Below are 24,525 nucleotides of genomic sequence, written 5' to 3'. Positions count from 1 at the left end.
ATACCAATGGTCTATAGTGGTGCTCATACATGACACTGAATGGGTGTGATAATTGGGTCACTGTTTGCAAGGTGACGGGGGTCACCCGAGAACATTATAATTATACTGCTGCATGCACCGGCGGCTTTCTTTTAGTGCGCCCTCACTCCTGCGTTTACAGTCAGCTTACACGCTGCTGCAAACAAGTGACAGCGTTCCGTAAACTGAAGAACAATTTATTTTCCTACGCTAGCGACTAACGACCTGTGGTAAGTCAGCGGAGCGCCTTGCCGTGAATTAACAAGGACAGCTGTCAGCAGGCTGGTTAAGAACGTTATTACGGACATTGATAACAGATTTATAGAATCCTTACTGATACTATTACTTTTTTTTTTTTTATCTACTGACCAGACATTATGTATATTTCAAATTGTTATATAAATAACGACAAATACCATTGACTTTTTAAGATATAACTTACAGCCATACATTGTGCATCAACCCAATTTTGAAAGTAGAGGGGAACAATAACATGTCAGTTACTATGTCCAAATATTATGATTTATTCCTTGACCCTGAAAAAAAAATGTTACATCCATAAATACATACATGGTCTACATGAATAAATACATCATAAATAAACAGTGTGTCCTGTGAAGTTCATTGATGCTGCAAATCGGGCAGGCGGATGGCGATGTGCACAGCTGAGGTCCACTACAGTTCATGAGGAGCCGGCAGAAGAAGAGAAAGGATCTGAAGTGGGCACTTTTTTTTTTTTCAAAATGCTAGCAAGAGGTGAAGGTTTTCCAGAAGAAGTTTTTACAAGGCGCCTTGCGATCGCGCTGAGGCAGCGATAGCCTGTTGTAGACGCCACGTTCCTCCAAACGTGACCGCAGAGGCTCCTCCAGCTCTTCGGGTGTTTCCTCGGGGAGCATGTTGGTGTCTAAAGTTCCCTCCAACAAGCTGGACACCAGCTTCAAGATCAGCTCTTTACGCTGTCTGCTCAAGTCCTGCAAGGCAACATAGTTCTTGATGATTCAACATGCTTGAGTTAAAGACAATATTACATTAATATATACTCGCAAGAAATGGTGACAACTCATTTTTCTGCAGTGCAAAACACTTCATTTAATTAAACTTCGCCATGATAAACAAGCATTTTGTTTTGGAATGACGCTGCCATTTTATTTCTTTTCACCAATTTTAGCAACAATACAAGAATTTCATTACATTTCATATAAACTTGTTTATTACTGGAGTTTGCAGGGGATTAATATTTTATAAAATCCACTGACGAGCAGGGATATAGCAGGGAAACCTGCGAAACAGGCTTGTCGGGATGATATAGCCTCTTGTGTTTTTTCCTGACCTAAAAGATTTTTTATACAAAACTCAATGGCAACATTAAAATTAGTGTGTATATATATATATATATATATATATATATATATATATATATATATAGGTAAAAAGTTTTTTTATGCAAAACTCGATGAGAAAATGACAATGTTTTTTAAGGCATATATATATATATATATATATATATATATATTAATTGTATTAATTTTTCACTTTTTATACAGAAGTCAATGAGAAAATGTAATTTTTTTTATACAAATCTCAATGAGGGAAAAACAGTTTTTTTAATGCAAAACTCGATGAGAAAATGACAATGTTTTTTAAGGCATATATATATATATATATATATATATATATATATATATATATATATATATATATATATATATATATATATATATATATATATATATATATATATATATATATATATGCCTTAAAAAACATTGTCATTTTCTCATCGAGTTTTGCATTAAAAAAAACTTTTTTTCCCTCATTGAGATTTGTATTTAAAAAAAAAACATTTTCTCATTGACTTCTGTATAAAAAGTGAAAAATTAACAAATGTTTCAGATACATGCTTTTTGTTGGACAGAATTATTAGAAACAGCTCTCAGTATATGATACAACCTCAAAAGTAAACGTTGCTAAATTCTTTCTGACAGTGTCGATCAAAATTGAACATTACTTGGTTTCACAAATAAATGTATTTTCTCCCTCTGAGCAGACTAGCTTCGTTAAAATACAAACGCAAGGGATATTACAAAGATGAAACTCACCCTGGTCAACCCCTGGACGGGGCTCCTGTCCTCCACTGGAAGCACGGCGGCCGCTCTGACACTGATCAGAACCCCCATGAAAGCTGCAAACACCACCAGGAGCTGCATGCTGGGACGAGTGTGCGGTGAAGTGAGCTTTTAAGAAAGCTGCTGGAACCAGCCAGAGATCCAGAGGAAGAGGTGGAGTTGTTGTAGAAGTCAAAGATTTTGGAAGCCAGAGAGATGCTGCTTCTCCTCTACGCCCCTCACTCTTTTTATACGGCTGTGTGTGACTGCCACTGACGTAGAAGCTGGTGGGTGAGTATGACGGAGGGGGTTCAATGTGCGTGAGTTTGGGGGGGCGGGAGTGGTGGTGAGAAATAGGAGATGAGGAAGGGTCAAAGCTGAACAAATGGAACGAGGGAACAGTTAACCGTCTTGACAAAAAGCCAGGTGGACGCATTCATGTGGTCCATCTGGAGCAGATAGGAGTCCTCATGCAGACCAAAAGAACTTTAAACAATAAGGATAGGCAATGGGTGGCATTGCACTCGACCTATCAGAAATATACAGCCATGCCATCACCAGCTGACTTTTTGTCAATGATGTGTGGCAGAGCTCCTGATTGCCTTTTTGACACCTTGAAATGACAATCGAATGGTCTGACACAGGACATGGCTGTGTGAAAAACCAACAAAGCCAATCTTCACTCACATGCAAGACGGAGCTGATGTTCAACATCAATCAAACACACTTATACAAGTTGTTTAACTACATCTAAGTACAACACATCCACCGGTGAGCAATTGACTCGTTGTGTGGGGGGTGGCCATCTGCCTCGACTGATCACATCATATATATATATATATATATATATATATATATATATATATACATACATACATATATATTTATATATATACATATGAATCTTTGGGTGTCCCACAATTCGATTCAATATCGATTCTTGGGGTCATGATTCAATTCAAAGTCGATTTTTTTTTTCAATTCAACACGATTCTCGATTCAAAAAAGATTGTTTTCCCGATTCAAAAGGATTCTCTATTCATTCAATACGTAGGATTTCAGCAGGATCTACCCCAGTCTGCTGACATGCAAGCAGAGTAGTAGATTTTTGTAAAACGCTTTTATAATTGTAAAGGACAATGTTTTATCAACTGATTGCAATAATGTAAATTTGTTTTAACTATTAAATGAACCAAAAATATGACTTATTTTATCTTTGTGAACATATTGGACACAGTGTGTTGTCAAGCTTATGAGATGCGATGCAAGTGTAAGCCACTGTGACATTATTGTTCTTTTTTTTATAAATGTCTAATGATAATGTCAATGAGGGATTTTTAATCACTGCTATGTTGAAATTGTAACTAATATTGATACTGTTGTTGATAATATTCATTTTTGTTTCACTACTTTTGGATTGTTCTGTGTCGTGTTTGTGTCTCCTCTCAAGTGCTCTGTTCTGCAGTTCTGAGTGTTGCTGAGTCGGGTTTGGTTTTGGAATTAGATTGCATTGTTATGGTATTGCTGTGTATTGATTTGTTGGATTGATTAATTTAAAACACTAAATTGGCCCTAGTGTGTGGATGTGAGTGTGAATGTTGTCTGTCTATCTGTGTTGGCCCTGCGATGAGGTGGCGACTTGTCCAGGGTGTACCCCGCCTTCCGCCCGGTTGTAGCTGAGATAGGCTCCAGCGCCCCCCGCGACCCCAAAAGGGAATAAGCGGTAGAAAATGGATGGATGGATGGATTTTTTAAAAATGAGAATCGATTCTGAATCGCACAACGTGAGAATCGCGATTCAAATTCGAATCAATTTTTTTCCACAGCCCTAATATGTATATTTTATATATATATATATATATATATATATATATATATATATATATACACATATAGATATACATATATATATTTATACATATATATATATATATATATATATATATATATATATATATATATATATATATATATATATATAGGGCTTCACGGTGGCAGAGGGGTTAGTGCATCTGCCTCACAATACGAAGGTCCTGAGTAGTCTTGGGTTCAATCCCGGGCTCGGGATCTTTCTGTGTGGAGTTTGCATGTCCTCCCCGTGACTGCGTGGGTTCCCTCCGGGTACTCCGGCTTCCTCCCACTTCCAAAGACATGCACCTGGGGATAAGTTGATTGGCAACACTAAATTGGCCCTAGTGTGTGGATGTGAGTGTGAATGTTGTCTGTCTATCTGTGTTGGCCCTGCGATGAGATGGCGACTTGTCCAGGGTGTACCCCGCCTTCCGCCCGATTGTAGCTGAGATAGGCTCCAGCGCCCCCCGCGACCCTAAAGGGAATAAGCGGTAGAAAATGGATGGATGGATATATATATATATATACACATATATATACATATGTATGTATGTATATATATGTATGTATGTGTGTATATATATATATATATATATATATATATATGTGGCCTGAGGGAAGAAGCTGTTACAGAACCTGGAGGTCCTGCTATATATATATATATATATATATATATATATATATATATATATATATCCATCTTCTTCCGCTTATCCGAGGTCGGATCGCGGGGGCAGTATTTATATATATATATATGTATATATATATATATATAGCAGAACCTCCAGGTTCTGTAACAGCTTCTTCCCTCAGGCCATAAGACTCTTGAACGCATCATAAAAAAATCCCCTCAATACCCAACCCCATGACTATTTACATTGTAGATTGTCACTGAAGTAATCAAAACTATGAATGAACCCATCTGGAGTTATGTACTTAACAAAAAAAGGTGAAATAACTGAAAACATGTTTTATATTCTAGTTTCTTCAAAATAGCCACCCTTTGCTCGGATTACTGCTTTGCACACTCTTGGCATTCCCTCGATGAGCTTCAAGAGGTAGTCACCTGAAATGGTGTCGTAGTTTTGATGCCTTTAGTGGCAATCTACAGTGTAAATAGTCATGAAAATAAAGAAAACACATTGAAATGAGAAGGTATGTCCAAACTTTTGCACTGTACTGTATATATATATATATATATATATATATATATATATATATGTATATATATATATATATATATATTATTCTAGTCCACCACTCCACACAATTCTAAACAATGGTCAACACTGATGCAATTGCTACCACAACATGGGTCCATGGTCGCCATGGCAATGGCAGACACAATCCACCCTTATCACAAGCTGTGTACCATCAGGATGATGAATCTTCAAAGTGTTAAGTCAATTTAGGATGTATTATTGTGGTGCTCGCTTAAAGCAGCAAGTCCCACCAGTGCCAAGAAAAGTAAATAACAGTAAAGTAGAGATGAATTAGAGTAAGACAATACGCTTTCTTTTCAAATATTTGACATCGTTTTCTTATGTACTAGCCAGATTAACGTATTGATGTTGAACACAACATACAGCACATTTAGAAAATACTCTATGCAAAGGAAAAGCATTCCCAGGTAACTTTAAAAAACTATAAATACTGTTAGATCATTGCACAGCACAAGTAAATGTTAAAAAAATACAATGTGTATTTCTTTCACTAATTGAACATATGTATATTTTCCAAATTGTTTTTTACATAATATGTCAGGTATTCCCAATTAAGAACACTTCATTATGCAGAAAAGAGTAAAAGGACCCCTCTAATGCTGACAACATTGGTATTTATTTCGTAGTTGTGGATCTAACATTTACACGTAAAATTTCCCCCAAAATAGACACATTAGTGATTTTAAGCTTTTTTCTTTTTTTTACTGATATCAGCACATTTTGGAACGCCCACTTTTAGCGTGTCTGCATCAGCCTGCTGACGTCACTTACAGAAGACTAGAGGTGATTGCATACTGACTGTGTAGAATGTGTTTTGGTAGCATCTTCATCCTGAATCATGTTATTTTCCTGCAGAATTTGGCGAAATTATAAAATGTCTGCCAGTCTGCATTGTTGCAGGTTGTGGCAATGAAGTTTAGTCTGGATACATTTCCAAATGATGGGAATGTGAGGAAAGTATGGACGTCTCCAGACAAAACGGGACGGACCAGAGAGAAGTGTAATTTGCAACAATCACCTCATGATTCTGACTTGAAAGGAGGAGGGTTTTGGTTGAAGTTTGGATAGAGAAAATTTAAGACTCGAGATCCCGAGAATCACAAGCACCCTCGAGGAGATAAAGACTGAGTCGGAAAAAAAAGAAAAGAACGGAAACGAGAGAAAAAGAAGGTGAACCGCTAGTATCTTATTTAGTGTCCTCTTCTACTGATGTTTTCCTCAAGATGCTTGGAGAAATGCTGAAAGTGCACGGTAATCTCCAGCGGCACCAATTGGCCTCTAGCTCCTCGGCCTTGACTTCAGGCTCAAAACAGTACGGTCGAAGTCCACGATTCGGGGCTGATTATGGCCTCCTTCAGAGTCTTTGTTTGGAGAATCTTAATGCAAAATCTGTCTCAGAACTTGAATTAGAGGCATCTTGCAAAGAAGCAATATTTGTGCAAACTCGTGTAACATTTAATAAATTATATTTATTGTATGTGGGGAAGGCACGGCTTGGATGGTAGAGCAGCCGTGCCAGCAATTTGAGGGTTCCAGGTTCAATCCCAGCTACAGCCGTGCGAGTTCTTGGGCAAGACACTTCACCCTTGCTCCGGATGAGTCGTGGTTAGGGCCTTGCATGGCAGCTCCCGCCATCAGTGTGAGAATGTGTGTATGAATGGGTGAATGTGGAAATAGTTTTAAAGGGTTTGAGTTCCTTGAAGGTAGAAAAGTGCTACACGAGTATAATCCATTTGCCATATTAACAGATTATTTTAGATTGATTTTTGCTCATAATGTTAACCATATATATTTTGAAATAATCATGGACCAGGGCCACAAAAACATGCAATCAAGTGATCAAAATATGTGTACATGCCTTTGTCCACAACGTCTATGCATGTATGTATATCAGTGTTTTTCAACCTTTTTTGAGCCAAGGCACATTTCTTTCATAAAAAAAATACGGAGGCACACCACCAGCAGAAAAGGTTAAACAATGAAACTCCACCAGGTTGTCGTGCCTTATTTTGAGTTTGTTGTTTTTTCCTGTGTGTTGTGCTTTAGTTCTTGTCTTGTGCTTCTATTTTGGTGACCCTTCCTGTTTTGTTGGCGTTCTCCTGTAGCAGCTCCACGTCTTCCTTTGGAGTACTATTGCCCGCACCTGCTGTGTTTTCGCAATCAAGACTATTTAAGTTGTGCGTACGCTATCCTTCTATGTGGGGACATTGTTGATTGTCATGTCATGTACGGGATGTGCTTTGTGGATGTCTTCTTTGCTCCACACGCTGTAAGTTTTTGCTGTCGTCCAGCATTCTGTGTTTGTTGACTTTGTAGCCAGTTCAGTTTTACTTTTGTTTTACATAGCCATTCCTATGCTTCAATGCCTTTTCCTAGTGAGACTTGCTTTGTTATTTTTTGGTTTAAGCGTTACATACCTTTTTACCTGCACGCTGTGCTCTGCATATTGGGATCACAACAAACCATCCTCGACGCGTTCCGACTTCTACAAAGCAATGAACTACCTGCTGCCACCTACTGGTATGGAGTATTACAAGATTACCCTGCCAAGCGCTACACAGCACAGGCACTAGACAACGGCACATTATTATGATTATTGATTTGCAAAAAATATTTTTTGGACCAATAGGTGAAGTTGCATAATTTCCCACGGCACACCAGACAATATCTCACGGCCGTGGCACAGTGGTTGAAAATCACTGCTGTAGATGACATCACTCTAAGAGGGGGCGGTGTATCGAGTTTAGAGATGGAAAGGGGGTGTTCCAAATACAGTTAGTTTTCTACCGATTACTCATAAACTAATTGATGTTATGGGAAATAATTGCCAGATTCAGTTTTAGGAGCAAAACAATACATAAAGACGTGTTAGTGAAATGTTAGTCATCTGGTTGCTGTGGGTCCTTAAAGATACAGATAGATACAGCACAATCAAGAGAGTCTGTTGCTGTGACGCGTGCACACTGGCAGGCCACCGGCAAGGAGTCAAGCCAACTTTATATCCCAGGGTGCCATGGTTGATATGTCAAAATGGATTTGTTATGTTTTCAGACCATCTTTTGCTCACCCAATTGATCTTTAGATGGCCCCAAGCAAATACAGAGATTAAAGGAGTAGTTGAAAAAATAAAAAAAACACTATAAATGCAAGAATCAACTGGTGTTTGCATGTTGCGAGACACGGCAATGCGTTAAAATTTAAGTTCACCATGATGATGCATATAAAAAACTTCACATGATTGAAACATATTTAGTGTAAGTACAAGTACAGGATTAACATCAGGTTCAAATCTTTCTTTTTGACACTTCAGATCAGGGATGGAAGGAAAATTGTAATAACTATTAACCATAGAACTAGAAATCTATGTCATGTTGAACATACAACATACAATTATTTGGATGTACATACAACAATGCCAATAAAACACACGGTGACACATTTGTGTCTATTTTGTGTATGACTGATCATATCTGCAAAGGTTTAATAGTTTTACTATCCATCCATTTTCTACTGCTTGTCCCTTTTGGGGTCACGGGGGGTGCTGGAGCCTATCTCAGCTACAATCGGGCGGAAGGCGGGGAACACCCTGGACAAGTCGCTACCTTACTATATACTCAAAATGTTGACTGCACATGTAAAAGTTTTGATGATGGCGACATGATCAGAGCAAATTTATTTATTTTTTAAAAATGTTATCAACTTGGAAATCAATCAATGTCCCACATCAAGCTGTAGAACATGGACGGGATGGGTTCCATTGTATTAAAGGCCAATGTCTATTTTGCTTTTATAATGCATATGTGCTTTTTATAATTTACACATTGTGCAATCATTTAGAGTGCTATACATGTATACACACACACAGACACATATATACAAACCCCGTTTCCATATGAGTTGGGAAATTGTGTTAGATGTAAATATAAACGGAATACAATGATTTGCAAATCCTTTTCAACCATATTCAATTGAATGCACTACAAAGACAAGATATTTGATGTTCAAACTCATAAAACCTTAATTCCATGGCTGCAACACGTGCCAAAGTAGTTGGGAAAGGGCATGTTCACCACTGTGTTACATGGCCTTTCCTTTTAACAACACTCAGTATCAGGTGGAATTATTTCCCATTCTTGCTTGATGTACAGCTTAAGTTGTTCAACAGTCCGGGGGTCTCCGTTGTGGTATTTTAGGCTTCATAATGCGCCACACATTTTCAATGGGAGACAGGTCTGGACTACAGGCAAGCCAGTCTAATACCCGCACTCTTTTACTATGAAGCCACGTTGATATAACACGTGGCTTGGCATTATCTTGCTGAAATAAGCAGGGGCGTCCATGGTAACGTTGCTTGGATGGCAACATATGTTGCTCCAAAACCTGTACGTACCTTTCAGCATTAATGGCGCCTTCACAGATGTGTAAGTTACCCATGCCTTGGGCACTAATACACCCCCATACCATCACAGATGCTGGCTTTTCAACTTTGCGCCTATAACAATCCGGATGGTTCTTTTCCTCTTTGGTCCGGAGGACACGACGTCCAGTTTCCAAAAACCATTTGAAATGTGGACTCGTCAGACCACAGAACACTTTTCCACTTTGTATCAGTCCATCTTAGATGAGCTCAGGCCCAGCGAAGCCGACGGCGTTTCTGGGTGTTGTTGATAAACGGTTTTCGCCTTGCATAGGAGAGTTTTAACTTGCACTTACAGATGTAGCGACCAACTGTAGTTACTGACAGTGGGTTTCTGAAGTGTTCCTGAGCCCATGTGGTGATATCCTTTACACACTGGTGTCGATTGTTGATGCAGAACAGCCTGAGGGATCGAAGGTCACGGGCTTAGCTGCAGTGATTTCTCCAGATTCTCTGAACCCTTTGATGATATTATGGACCGTAGATGGTGAAATCCCTAAATTCCTTTCAATAGCTGGTTGAGAAAGGTTTTTCTTAAACTGTTCAACAACTTGCTCACGCATTTGTTGACAAAGTGGTGACCCTCGCCCCATCCTTGTTTGTGAATGATTGAGCATTTCATGGAATCTACTTTTATACCCAATCATGGCACCCACCTGTTCCCAATTTGCCTGTTCACCTGTGGGATGTTCCAAATAAGTGTTTGATGAGCATTCCTCAACTTTATCAGTATTTATTGCCACATTTCCCAACTTCTTTGTCACGTGTTGCTGGCATCAAATTCTAAAGTTAATGATTATTTGCAAAAAAAAAAAATGTTTATCACTTTGAACATCAAATATGTTGTCTTTCTAGCATATTCAATTGAATATGGGTTGAAAATGATTTGCAAATCATTGTATTCTGTTTATATTTACATCTAACACAATTTCCCAACTCATATGGAAACGGGGTTTGTATATATAAATACATAAACACACATATATATACACACACACACACATATATATATACATACACACAAACATATATATATATATATATATATATATATACACACACACACACACACACATACATATCTATATATACACATTTATACTGTATATATACACATGTATATATATACATACATATGTAAATATATACTGTATGTATATATATATATATATACATATATATACACATACATATATATGTAATTAATGTACATATATATGTATATATATATATATATATATATATATATATATGGGCATAGATGATGGTGTTATTACTCATTTCATTGTTTCAGTTTAACTTTTAACTGTAGGTAAAATCTGCACTGCAAGATCAGAATTTCTCCATTATGGGATAAATAAAGTCTATTGCGCCCCAATAATTAAAGGTGATAGAATTGAAGTGAAGTCACACTGCGCAACTCACAAGAAAACATGTACTGATGCAGTCCACTTTGCTTACAAGAAAACGTTTATCATCATCTGGAGCATGTGAGATATATCGGAAGGCAGCTCTGACAGTCAATTTATTTAGAGTCAAAGTCCGCCACCTGTTGTCAAAAATGTGAAACTACAGGAAATATTCAAAGCAAAACAATGACAGCAAAGTGTCACATTTGTTTGTAAACAGATTTATTACAGTTCATGTTTTAATAAAAACAATTTCCTCTGACCGGAACAGGTTCTCTTCAAGATTTACTGTGGATTTTTAACAAAAAGCCATGTATGTAAGATAATGAAAAGTATAACATCTTCCGGCAGTTAAACTTAAGACAGAAAAACTTTCTACCATTAATCTACCGTCAGTAATTGCATAATGATTTGCATTAAAATAATAATTAAAAAAGCAGCATATCAAGTAGTTTTTTTTTTGTTTTTTTAAAGGGACTGTTTTTTTTTATCTGAAAAACTAACACATGCAGAACCTTCTTTCAGCAATTAACCAAACGAGGCACACTTACTTACAATTCCAAAAAGAGGACACGGTTTTGTCATTGTACACCGACGACATGTACTGATTTTCCTATGAGCAAAGAACATTTCCGATGAAAGTGCAGCAATATATAATAATATATTCCACAAGAGCCATCCGGCCATTCAGTTGCACAGTACATACAGTACTTCAGCATGAGGTCAGGTTTGATATGGTGTGATCTGAGGTCGCTAATGAGACAATCGCTGGGTGAACATGTACGTATCAGAAACAAACACTAATTGTGTTGAAGACAATAAAAAAAAAGAAAAAAACTAAGCAACTCCCATTATTTCTGAACGTTGACACCCGGCAAACACAGCTTTAAAATCATTAGGATCTACTCTCTTCAGAGAGGGCTTAACAGTGCTGACTGACTGTTGAGAAGCAGCTGTTTGTCCGTGGACTGTGGAACACGGACAGATAGCTCTGATGAGGCCAATCAAGCGTCGAGAACCTGCAAATAACCGAGAAAAGTAGAAAATGTCAGTGTGTGCATTTCAATACGATGGCACAAAATCCACTAAGATCAAGCAGCACTTCAGCGAATGTCACAATACTTTAGCTCAGTAAGCAGACATGTGTTGGTCTATTCAGACTGCTTCGTACAATCACAACAATACAAACTTAATGTGAATAGACTCACCTCCAAAAGACAAGCAGCAATCTTCTCTCTGCATATTTGTCACAGTGTCCATCATACGTCAACCGGTGAGAAGCGTTTTAATATAAAGAGTGCTTAACTTCTCTTTAAACCCTTTTTCCTTTTACCTTTATTTACTCGGAACGTCTCATTGAAATTAATTTAACAAGGGAACCCTGCCACACACATTCATACACAAATGTGGGTGGCACTGGGAGCAGGGTGGGTGAAGTATCTTGCCCAAGAACACACTACCATCTGAGCCAAGCCGCTGATATGCCAATTAAGAATGTTAAAATGTTATTTCAAACATTGCCTGAGCAGTTATGTTGGTAACATTTTGACTCTGGAACTGATTAATTCATTATTATGATCTCCTATGGGAAAACTGTCCAGATTTAAGATACTTGGCAACTGTCCACAGTGAGTGCAATTAATTCAGGTCAGAAGAAAACTAAGTTTGGTAAATTGTAAAACAAATAGTGTTTTTACAGCTTGTAAATATTACAATACTAATCCACATAAATCATGCGAAGTTAAGATATCAATCCCTTTTCATACTATATGACCATTGGTGCTGCCAGGCTGCTTTTACATGCTGACAAGCTTCTATTTTTCAACAAGCAACTTGTAGCAAGTGTTTACTGTATTTTATTACACATGACTTGTGTATTTCCATGTGAAGATTTTAGCTCAAAGCTGCAAATTGATGTGCCTTTCAATTGTTTGGTTATTGAGAGACTATAATTCAATTCTGGAAATGTATTTTTAATAAATACATAAAATGCTTTATTTGGCATTTTCTACCATCTAAATATTCGTACAAAAAATAAGCCGTCTTTTACTGATTATTTTAATGCCAAACTGTGCTAATTTCACTGACCTTTCTTGCAAACTCAGGGAGGACAAACGCTGCTTTGTGAATTTCCGTGTTGTAATACTTCAGGTTCATGCCTTCGAGATCGTCTTTTGATAGTTCTTTCACTGGCTTCCGGAAATCTGTTTCCTGGTGGCAAAAGGGCACACATAATTTCATTATTCAAACACCAGACAGGTTCATATCTTATCAGTGGGAGGAACAAAAAGCACACTTACAGGGTTCTTACTGCACAGCATGAATCCAATTTGGCCACTGGGATAAGTAGGGATGGTGCCGTAGGCATAGTCCACAACTGGGAATATGGTCTTGCAGAAGGTTTGCATTTCCTTTATCAATTCCAAATGGAGCCATTGACACTCTCCTGTAGACATGACAAGCAGTAAGAAAAATAACATTGACTGATTGTGATATACTTCTGTCCTTTTTACTTAGACTTAGACAAACTTTAATGATCCACAAGGGAAATTGTTCAACACAGTAGCTCAGTTACAATGATGGAAAGTAATATAGCGATAAAAAATCTAACATATATACGAATATACGTTTAATGAAACGCATACCTGTAATATTATTGTTAGAGCTCTGTGCAAGACTATAGCATAGTCTGTAAGAAGGCAGACTGCTGAGTGGTGGAAGAGCGATCAACCCCTTCCTAGTGCTCTGGCATGTTTGCATGGCTATAGATATGTACACGTGTGCTTATGGAATGCATGTAACATAAGAGCACTCTGAAAGCTAATACTTTTGCCAATGACTATACATCGGTCACCTGTGAAATAAAAGATGGTACATTAACGTACAAGTTTTTTGAGATCCAAGCAGTCTATCTGTGTCTTGTTATGTTTTGAAGGGGAACTGCCTAACGCTCACAATCATTATGCAAGACATGATGGATGTGTTTTTTTAATGTGTTTTCTAAATAGCAATCAAAAGTCCGCTTACAATGGAGCTTATAAGAGCCGCTCTATTCTGCCTATAAAGCCCTTAAAAAAACATCCAAACACCCCCATTTAGGTTTTATATACACGCTGTAGGTATATATGTAATGTAGTAACAGTCACATTTACAATAATATTTATGTATATTTATCAAATTAAGCATACGCAGCGCATTAATTTAAAAAACGCATCACAACGTTTGCTTCTTTTTTTCTTTTAAACTACATCACTGATAAGGACTCGCTGCAGATTTTATGAGAGCCAACAAACATAATAAAACATCACTTACTTTACAAAGTCTGCTGCTATTAGGATGCAGACTGCTAGGATGTTCATATATTCCCATTTAGATGAAGAGTGACTCATAATCCTCAAGAAAAAAAGGGAGGTGAAGCCAAGCGTCTTTTCGTATCGTTCTCGCCATTTCCGGGTCTACTCAGTGGCCTAGTGGTTAGAGTGTCCGCCCTGAGATCGGTAGGTTGTGAGTTCAAACCCCGGCCGAGTCATACCAAAGACTATAAAAATGGGACCCATTACCTCCCTGCTTGTCACTCAGCATCAAGGGTTGGAATTGGGGGTTAAATCACCAAAAATGATTCCCGGGCGCGGCCACCGCTGCTGCCCACTGCTCCCCTCACCTCCCAGGGGGTGATCAAGGGTGATGGGTCAAATGCAGAGAATAATCTCGCCACACCTAGTGTGTGTGTGACAATCATTGGTACTTTAACTTTTTAAATTGGCCGTCAAAAGTGTACCAACTTGTCGGATTATGTCCTCGTCTTTCTACTATCAAGGTGAGAGGCATTATTAAGGATTTACAATAAAGTTTTACAAGCAGGAACACGAGGAAGCAGCTCATCTGTCGATCAACTTATATTCAATTGAATACACTGCAAAGACAAGATATTTAATGTTCGAACTGAGAAACGTAATTTTTTTGTTGCCAATAATCATTAACTCAGAATTTAATGGCAGCAACACATTACAAAAAAGTTGGCACAGTGGCATTTTTACCACTGTGTTACATGGCCTTTCCTTTTAACAACACTGTCTAATATTACTGACAACATCGTAGTCGATAAGCTTCTTCTTTTTCTCTATCTTCTTGTTTTGGGGCATTAATCCTCCGCTATTGCCATTTCTAATATAAAAGTAGCGTAAAAATTGTAACTTACAAGCGCAAAAAACTAACTGTGTCGTGGGTTTACATCATTCACCCGTGAAACTTTAGTTATTAGAGAGTTCCGATCGAACGTTTTTTCACAGGACACATTTCCGGCATTGCTGTTGCACTAATGAGCCATGGATGAGGAGATGCTGCTCCGTTATTGATTTAAATAAAGTCTGAATGTCATTAAAACAGTTAGCTCCATCTTTTGAAACTTCTTCGACTTCCGTCCTTGTACGCTACACCGGTACAACAAACACAACAGGGAGAAGACGCGGTCAAAGGTGAGCCACGTAAATAAGACCGCACACAAAACGGCACATCCTTAAGAGACTGTCAGAAAGCCACTCAAAGATGGTCTGTAAAACATAACCTATGCAACATTTTGACCAAAAACCACTATTACATGTTATCTAGACCAGAAGGAAGTGTTTTATATTTAGTAGGGGTGTAACGGTACGTGTATTTGTATTGAACCGTTTCGGTACGGGGGTTTCGGTTCGGTTCGGAGGTGTACCGAACGAGTTTCCACATGGACATATTAAGTAGCGTACGGCACGTTGTGTAAACAATGCACACCGAGGCACAACACGGCATGCTAGCAACGACCGGGCTACGATAGACTGACCATACGTCCTCTTTTCACCGGATATGTCCTCTTTTGCGGGGCTGTCCCGGCTGAGTTTCTTAAATGCCTCAAATGTCCGGCATTTTGAGTTAGGGGTTGCATGTATTTTCAATGTACGTTCAGGGTTAAGGGGTTAAAAACAAAACAAATTGTGCGCGCAGCAGCATTCATGAGGGAGGGGCAGAGAGAGCGAGAGAGTTATGATAAACGCGCATACGTCGCCAAGCTCTACTTTGTATCTATAGATTTATCAGATTTAATTTTGTATTATCTATAGCAGGGGTGTCAAAAGTGTGCCCCGGAGGCCATTTGCAGCCCACAGCTAATGTTTAAAAAAAGCTTAAATGTCATTTAGAAAAAGTTGCAATGTTGACTAATAAAACAAAGCTGTTTTTTTTTTTCTTTCAAACTGTCATTGCTCAAAATATTGAATCAAAATCAATTTTATTATGAATTATTGACCTATCCAAGGTTTTGATTACTTCACATCAAATATTCCACTAAGAAAAATATTTTTGGTGGAAGATTTTGCAAATTTAGTAAATAAATAACCCAAAAATGTATATTTTGTTGTTTTCTTACTGTACCAAAAATGAACCGAACCGTGACCTCTAAACCGAGGTACGTACCGAACCGAAATTTTTGTGTACGGTTACACCCCTAATATTTAGGGAAAAAAATCGTAATGCGTTTTATAATCCGGTGCGCCTTTTGTATGAAAATAGACCTGAATAGACCCTCTCATCAGCAGTGCGCCTTGTAATCCGGTCCGAAAAATACGGTAGTTTGTAATAAATGCTATTGTATTTTTTTCCTGATAATATGTCTTGTCTCAAAGGTCATTTTCTCTTTAAAAGGCAAGATAAATGTTAAATGTGTGATGTTTTGAGCACAAATTAAATTGATTCAGTCATTGATTCATTCCACAATGAATGAGAATAAAGTCGCGTCAGCTATAGCGGAAGTAGCTGATTCTGAAAATTAAAAAAAAAGTTGAACGCTTTCTAGCACATTTTTAGTCAAGAGAATACAGTATAAACATCAGAGTTGGGTAGTAACGCGCTACATTTACTCCGTTACATCTACTTGAGTAACTTTTGGGATAAATTGTACTTCTAAGAGTAGTTTTAATGCAACTTACTTTTACTTTTACTTGAGTATATTTATAGAGAAGAAACGCTACTTTTACTCCGCTACTTTTATCTACATTCAGCTCGCTACTCGCTACTAATTTTTATCGATCTGTTAATGCACGCTTTGTTTGTTTTGGTCTGTCAGACAGACCTTCAAAGTGCCTGCGTTACTGGTGACGTTTCACTCCGTTCCACCAATAAAATGCAGTCACTAGTGACGTTTGATTCCGTTCCACCAATCAGATGCAGTCACTGGTGACGTTGGACCAATCAAACAGAGCCAGGCGGTCACATGACCTGACTTAAACAAGTTGAAAAACTTATTGGGGTGTTACCATTTAGTGGTCAATTGTACGGAATATGTACTGTACTGTGCAATCTACTAATACAAGTTTCAATCAATCAATCAAAAGTGTGAAGGAAAAAAGACACTTTTTTATTTCAAACGTACATCCCGTCACAAGCCTAAAGACTGACTGCACAGTTCCTGTCTTCACAATAAAAGTGCCGCTCCATCGCGCCTGCGCTTTCAAAATAAGAGTCTCCGAAAGCCAGCGCAAACAAGCTAGCAAGCTACGGAATTTGCCGCCAATGTATTTCTTGTAAAGTGTGTGAAAACGAATATGGAAGCTGGACAAATAAGATACCAAAAACCAACCACTTTCATGTGGTATTAGACAGAAAGGAGGAACTTTTTTTCTCCTGCATTTGAAAACGTGGACGTTAAGCACTGCTGTCTGATTACAATCAATGCAAGTCATCAGAATCAGGTAATACACCAACTTATATTCTTGTCAACATGAAAGAAAGGAATCTATATGTGTTAAACATGCATGTATATTCATTAAAACACCTTTAACATGTAAACAAAAACGGCAAAATAAATAAATATAAATGATATTTTATATCATATATTTTTTTCACAACATACTTTTTACTTTTACTCAAGTAAATATTTGGGTGACTACTCATTACTTTTACTTGAGTAATAAATCTCTAAAGTAACAGTACTCTTACTTGAGTACAATTTCTGGCTACTCTACCCACCTCTGATAAACATAAGCACATATTTTACTTTTCTTTTTTTTTTTACATTCTTTTTTTGCAGTCTTTTACCACTAATATCAGAAAATTAAATTTACCTTGGGAGCAAAGAATTCCGCCCTTTGTCAATGCGGTTTTCATCAGTTGATAGTAACTCTCCTTGAATAAACTCTCAGCAGGGCCTGCAATTTAAAAAAAAACATGTTAAAGTTATCAAACACGAAAATTAAACAAATAAGATGTCATTGCACCTACCAACAGGATCAGATGAATCAGTAATAATAACATCAAAGGCATTTTGGTTTTGCTTCATAAACTCAAAACCATCTCCAACATGCAGGGTCAGTTTGGGACTAAAGAATCCTTTGGCCATGCCTGGGAGGAACTTCTTGGAGACGTTAATGACATCCTACACAAAAGACAATAGCATATTGTAGTAAACACCAGAGTACAGATTAACTAAGGCCACGGAGCGTTTCAAAAACACATATTTGGGGTTAAAACAATCTCCATCCACACAAGTGTAGTTTCAAAACTGTGTCTACACACGAACGCACACACCTGCTGTCATGCACATTTTGTCAAATCAGAAGCCTGAAAAAAGCAGCAATATCTGACTTGGTGGCATTACACCTCTTAGTATGTTTATTTTGATCGACTTTAGATGTACAATGACATGTACATTATCTTTAAAACCAGCCTGCATGTAAACAGAGTCCTGGGAACATTATTAAAGAGTGAATGCACACCTGTGCTGCTGAAACCCAACACTCATAGAATTAGAACATGTTCAGCCACATGGTGATGTATTACATCTGCAGTAAAGTGTACATTATTTCTAAAATCAGCCACACTAACAAGCCAAGGAAACGCTTTTGCATGTTTAAATGCCTATATAAAGCGCACGGACGTGCGTGTACCGCTGCAAAACTCTTGTGGAATTATAAAGCATTTAATCATGGATATAGTGATATGGTACATGCGTAATGCAGTGTATATTGTCTTTAACATCAGTACGTGCATGGCTCCATCTACAAAAATGGAAGCAAGACACGTATGTTAACTTCATGATTTGTCGTTAAACAAGGACTAAAAACATAAGATAATGTTGTACCTTTCTTATGACACAGAGCAAAAAGTCTTACTTGTCACAGTTGTCCCATCAGGTGGAGGTTCGACAGTGATCATATCCAAAACAGCTGACTGTCATTAGCGCTGGCGGGAGTTTTGCAAAGCCCATTTTGATGTCTTTTTTATTAACATTGAGTGAAAAGAGCACCATGTCTACGTTCAAACATACATTAAGCGTTCTTATAGTGTGTTTAAAAAGGCAGCAAGGCAGTGTTGTTGAGCTTGGAAATGACAGCGCACAACCGTGACGTCATCACAAGTCTCTATTTGTGCCGTGTACACACAAGCTAAGCGGAGAGTTTCGGATGTCTACACTTTGGCCAGCGTTTGTAAAGCCATGTCCACACGAACACAGATACTTAATAAACGCATACATATCTCTGCGTTTAGGCCTCTTGTCCACACGCAGACGCATACTTTTGTCTTTAAAAACGCAGACTTTTGGAAACGCTGGCCAAAGTGTACAGATCCAAAACTCTCCGGTCAGAGTATGCGTGTACACGGCACAACCGGAGACTTGTGACGACGTCACAAGCTCAACAACACTGCCTTAAACATAATGTAGCGTCCTCCATGTAATGTGTACTGATGTGAAAGACAATATACACTTCATTACACATGTACCATATCACTATATCCATAATTAAATGATTTATAAATCCCTTAAACAAGCAAAATGGTTTCTTGGCTTGTTAGTGTGGCTGATTTTAGAAATATTGTTCACTTCACTGCACATGTAATATATCGCCATGTTGCTGAAAATTGTATAATTCTATGAGTTTTGGGTTTCAGCAGCACAGGTGTGCATTCACTCTTTAATAATGTTCCCAGGACTCTGTGTACGTGCAGGCTGGTTTTAAAGAAAATGTACATGTTATTGTACGTAATGCCCCCAAGTCATATATTGCTGCTTTTTTCAGGCTTCGGATTGGACAAAATGTGCATGACAGCAGGTGTATGTGTTTGTGTGTAGACAGACACTTTTGAAACTACACTTGTGTGGATGGAGATTGTTTTAACCCCAAATGTTTTTGAAACTCTCCGTGTTCGTGTGGACATAGCCTAAAAGTCTGCGTTTTTAAAGAAAAAAGTATGCGTCTGCGTGTGGACAAGATGCCTAAACGCTGAGATCAGTACCGTATTTTCATGACCATAAGGCGCACCTAAAAAGTCTTAAATTGTTTCCAAAATGGACGGGGCGCCTTATGCATGCACTGAGTTCCAAAATCTGTAGATGTGTGGGCCGGCACGCTGTTTATACAGAGGAAAGGCGGACGTGACGGAGGACAGCAGGCGGACGTTAAAGGGTGATGGTTGCGCGTGAGAGAGAACGCTAAAGGCACGCCCCCAGTTCATGTGTCGGCAAAAACATCCAGCACAATATACATATTTGTGATATGTAAATTTTGGGGATTTGCCGACAAACACATCCAGCCCAACCACATTACCAACATGGACGGGGTGCCGCTCACTTTCCACCATACTTGCCAACCTTGAGACCTACGATTTCGGGAGGTGGGGGCGGGGGGCGTGGTTAAGAGGGGAAGAGTATATTTACAGCTAGAATTCACCAAGTCAAGTATTTCATATACACACACACACATATACATATATATATATATATATATATATATATATATATATATATATGAAATACTTGACTTTCAGTGAATTCTAGCTACATATATATATATATATACTTATTTTATTTATATATACATATATATATATATATATATATATATATATATAAGAGAAATACTTGAATTTCACTGTTCATTTATTTACACATATACACACACATAACACTCATCTACTCATTGTTGAGTTAAGGGTTGAATTGTCCATCCTTGTTCTATTCTGTCACTAATGTTCTAACCATGCTGAACACCCTCTCTGATGATGCATTCTGCTTCGTCTCCTTGTTGTGTACGCAGTTGTGCACTGCACTCTTTAAAAGCCGTAGATGTTAATGTCACATATGCATGTACAGTAGATGGCAGTATTGTGCTGTTTAAGAGTGTCACAACAGAGCTGTTTACGGCAGACGAACTGCTTTACGGTAGACAAAAACGTGACTGCTGTTGTTGTGTGTTGTTGCCGCGTTGGGAGTACATTAATGAAACTGCCTAACAATAAACCCACATAAGAAACCAAGAACTCGCCCTCGATCATTCTACAGTTATAACGTGATTGGGCAGGAACGCTGTTTATATTGTGGGAAAGCGGACGTGAAAACAGGCTGTCGACACGTCACTCAGGTCCGCCTGAATTACGGGAGAAAATTTGTCCCAGGAGGTTTTCGGGAGAGGCGCTGAATTTCGGGAGTCTCCCGGAAAATCCAGGAGGGTTGGCAAGTATGCTTTCCACATCCCGGTGAACCACACTGTCAAGAAGAAGGGGACCAGCACGGTAGCGATACGCACAACAGGGCACGAGAAGTCGGCTTTTACTGTTGTGCAAGCTTCAATCATATGGTGATTTTCAAGAGGAAGACGCTGCCTAAAGAAAAGTTTCCACCTGGAGTCATCATTAAGTCAAATCAAAAGGGCTGGATGGACGAGGAGAAAATGACAGAGTGGCTGAGTGAGGTCTACGTAAAGAGACCGGATGTTTTTTTCCACGCGTCATCGTCCTTGTTGATCTGTGACTCCATGCGTGCCCATCTCACAGCCACTGTGAAAAACCAAGTGCAGGCAACAAACTCGGAGCTTGCCATCATTCCAGGAGGCATGTCGAAGGAACTCCAACCGCTGGACATCAGTGCAAACAGGGCGTTCAAAGTGAAGTTGCGAGCGTCATGAGAGCGATGGGTGACAGATGGCGAACACAGCTTTACGAAAACTGGGAGGCAGCATCAGGCGAGTTATGCCACAATGTGTGAATGGATCGTGGATGCTTGAGCTAACGTGTCTGCTTGCACGGTTGTTCGAGCTTTCGCAAAAGCCGGCATCATTTCTGAGGAGCCCCACGCCAACGAGACTGACTCTGAAAATGACGCGAGGGAATCTGGCGTGTTTGATGGAGAACTTGGCCAGCTATTCATTTCGGACACAGAAGATGAGGGCTTTGATAGATTTGTGGATGAGGACTGATTAAAAAAATAATCTGAGTACATTGTTAAATACTTCAATAAAGTACAACAGAACTCAGCTTTACTCCTGCTGCCTTTTAAGCTAGCGTATGTTTTACCATGCCTGCGCCCAAAATTATGGCTTATTTATGCGTTAAATACAGAAATAGCACCCGTAACTGAGACTGCACCTTTTAATACGGTGCGCCCTATGGTCGTGAAAATACAGTATGTGTTTATTAAGTATCTGTGTTCGTGTTGACATGGCCTAAATGTTGTTTCCGCTCACCTCATCAATCTCACAGAGAACCACCGACTCTACCAGAGGATTCTTGACCACTTCCCTCAGCACGCCACCATCACCGCCACCAATAACGAGGACCTGGTAAATAGTAGCACAGTGTGAAGAAGTACAGTGTGAAGTTGCAATAGTTAAAATACATGACTTATCTCCACCAAAATACCTTTTTGGGAGAAGGGTGGCTGTACAGAGGAAGGTTAGCAATCATTTCCTGATATGCAAACTCATCTCTCTCGGTGCACTGTATCACTCCATCCAACACCAACACATTGCCGTACGTTTTACTGAAATGGAAAATTGAACGTGTTAGAAAACTGATTTTGGGAACTAAAAATATAAGCACAAAGTCAACACAGTTTTTATACAATACATATACAGGAAAAAAGGTGTCACTTCAGCGGTATATTAGTTTAGTAGGTTAACTCCAATATATTATATTATATTATATACATACATACATACCAGTGACGTGCAGTCACTAGAAAAACGAAAAAAGATGGCCATCATGGAAAGAAAAAAAATGTAAATTTTTTTTATTTTTATTAAATTGTTATATGTATCCAGTGATTATACTATAAAGTTATTTTCCATTTAACTTCACCCGTTTTAGATTATTTTTATTTAAAATCGCTGAATTTTCACATTTGCCGTTCAAATACTGAGAAGAGACGATGCGGTGAACAGCAGCCAGTTGAGGCACGTCACTGCGTTGTGCCTCACCATGGATTGCGGACTCGGCTAACTGCTGGTCTGCTGTGCAGTGAGACCGTATTGCTATATGAACTATATTATACATTTCCATAGTTTAGTTAGCTGAGGTATATAATGTACAGTGTATTTTGTCAACAACTGTATGTGTGTAACGTATTTATTGTGCTGAGCGATCATAAAACGGCTGCAAAAGACGCACTGGCTGAGGCTCGCCTCCTGCACCCCCGCCTTAGAATGCACGGCAACCCCTGACGGGAGTGTTATATCAACTAAAGCCCACACTTAAACTTTCCACGTGCAAGATTGAATCTATTTAAAAAAGTTATTTCATAAGAAGCCAAAAAGTGCAAAAACAATAATGTTCATGTTGGAGGAGTTGTGAATGACTGCAGGGCCACAACATTAGGTACACTTGCAGACTGCAGGTGTACCTAATTCACAACTCCTCCAACACGAACATTATTGTTTTTGCACTTTTTGGCTTCTTATTAAATAACTTTTGTAACCTATTTTTATGGGCTTTCCTCTTTGTGATGTTAAGTTCCTGTTATGCGCTGTTATACAGTATATGCCTTGAGCTCTTACTTTGAAGGCGCTAAGAGCGGAAGTGATGACACGTTGGAGTGGAGCGGAAGTTTTTGAAAGAAGGTAAATAAAGTGGTCCTCGTGTAAACTGGAGCCTCCGTGTTTGTTATTTTGTAGTTTCATACAGTATAGGCGACATTTATAAACCCTCGGTTACACGTTTTTAAATAGATTCAATCTTGCACGTGGAAAGTTTAAGTGAGGGCTTTAGTTGATATAACACTCTCGTCAGGGGGTGCATTAATCCAGCACAACAGAGGCTCATGGACTTATTTTATAAGTAAAGGTAAGACCATAATAACGTTTTTTTTAATTAAATGTGATTTTTGTGTGCTACAGTTTGTATGTGTAAAGTTAAAGTTAAGTTAAAGTACCAATGATTGTCACACACACACTAGGTGTAATGAAATTTGTCCTCTGCATTTGACCCATCCCCTTGATCACCCCCTGGGAGGTGAGGGGAGCAGTGGACGGCAGCGGCGCCGCGCCCGGGAATAATTTTTGGTGATATAATAACCCCCAATTCCAACCCTTGATGCTGAGTGCCAAGCAGGGAAGAATGCTGGTATGAGCTTTTAAACATAACCCGTTAACTGCTCCCAATCAAATGGTGAATAAGATACTCTTTAGGGTTCATATGTTTGTAAATCTGACTGTGATGAAGTCAGTGCCTCATCAGCCATGAACCTCACCGCACGTCACTGA

At 38.6% G+C, this 24,525-nt stretch overlaps 2 protein-coding genes across 2 annotated transcripts in view; both read right to left on the bottom strand.

Moving 5' to 3' along the window:
- Positions 1 to 508: 508 nt before the first annotated feature.
- On the bottom strand, positions 509 to 2,340 carry sst6.1 (somatostatin family member 6.1). Its single transcript, XM_061970506.2, has 2 exons — positions 2,118 to 2,340; positions 509 to 989 (listed from the first exon to the last, which is right to left on the bottom strand). Exons 1-2 carry the CDS (start codon positions 2,223 to 2,225, stop codon positions 765 to 767), a joined length of 333 nt encoding a protein of 110 aa, XP_061826490.1. The 5' UTR covers positions 2,226 to 2,340; the 3' UTR covers positions 509 to 764.
- An 8,875-nt stretch (positions 2,341 to 11,215) lies between these two features.
- srm (spermidine synthase) overlaps positions 11,216 to 24,525 on the bottom strand; it is a 21,245-nt gene continuing 7,935 nt past the window's right edge. The window contains exons 2-8 of the mRNA XM_061970505.1: positions 22,688 to 22,808; positions 22,513 to 22,605; positions 18,275 to 18,428; positions 18,118 to 18,201; positions 13,324 to 13,469; positions 13,112 to 13,234; positions 11,216 to 12,042 (exon numbers count right to left, since the gene is read on the bottom strand). Of these exons, the coding sequence (XP_061826489.1) occupies positions 12,028 to 12,042; positions 13,112 to 13,234; positions 13,324 to 13,469; positions 18,118 to 18,201; positions 18,275 to 18,428; positions 22,513 to 22,605; positions 22,688 to 22,808 (736 nt within the window). The 3' untranslated portion in view covers positions 11,216 to 12,027. The remainder of the gene's footprint in view (positions 12,043 to 13,111; positions 13,235 to 13,323; positions 13,470 to 18,117; positions 18,202 to 18,274; positions 18,429 to 22,512; positions 22,606 to 22,687; positions 22,809 to 24,525) is intronic.

The sequence above is a fragment of the Nerophis lumbriciformis genome, linkage group LG01, assembly GCF_033978685.3.
Source record: "Nerophis lumbriciformis linkage group LG01, RoL_Nlum_v2.1, whole genome shotgun sequence".
NCBI classification, from domain to species: domain Eukaryota; kingdom Metazoa; phylum Chordata; class Actinopteri; order Syngnathiformes; family Syngnathidae; genus Nerophis; species Nerophis lumbriciformis.
This window is presented reverse-complemented; position numbering and strand designations above follow the sequence as displayed.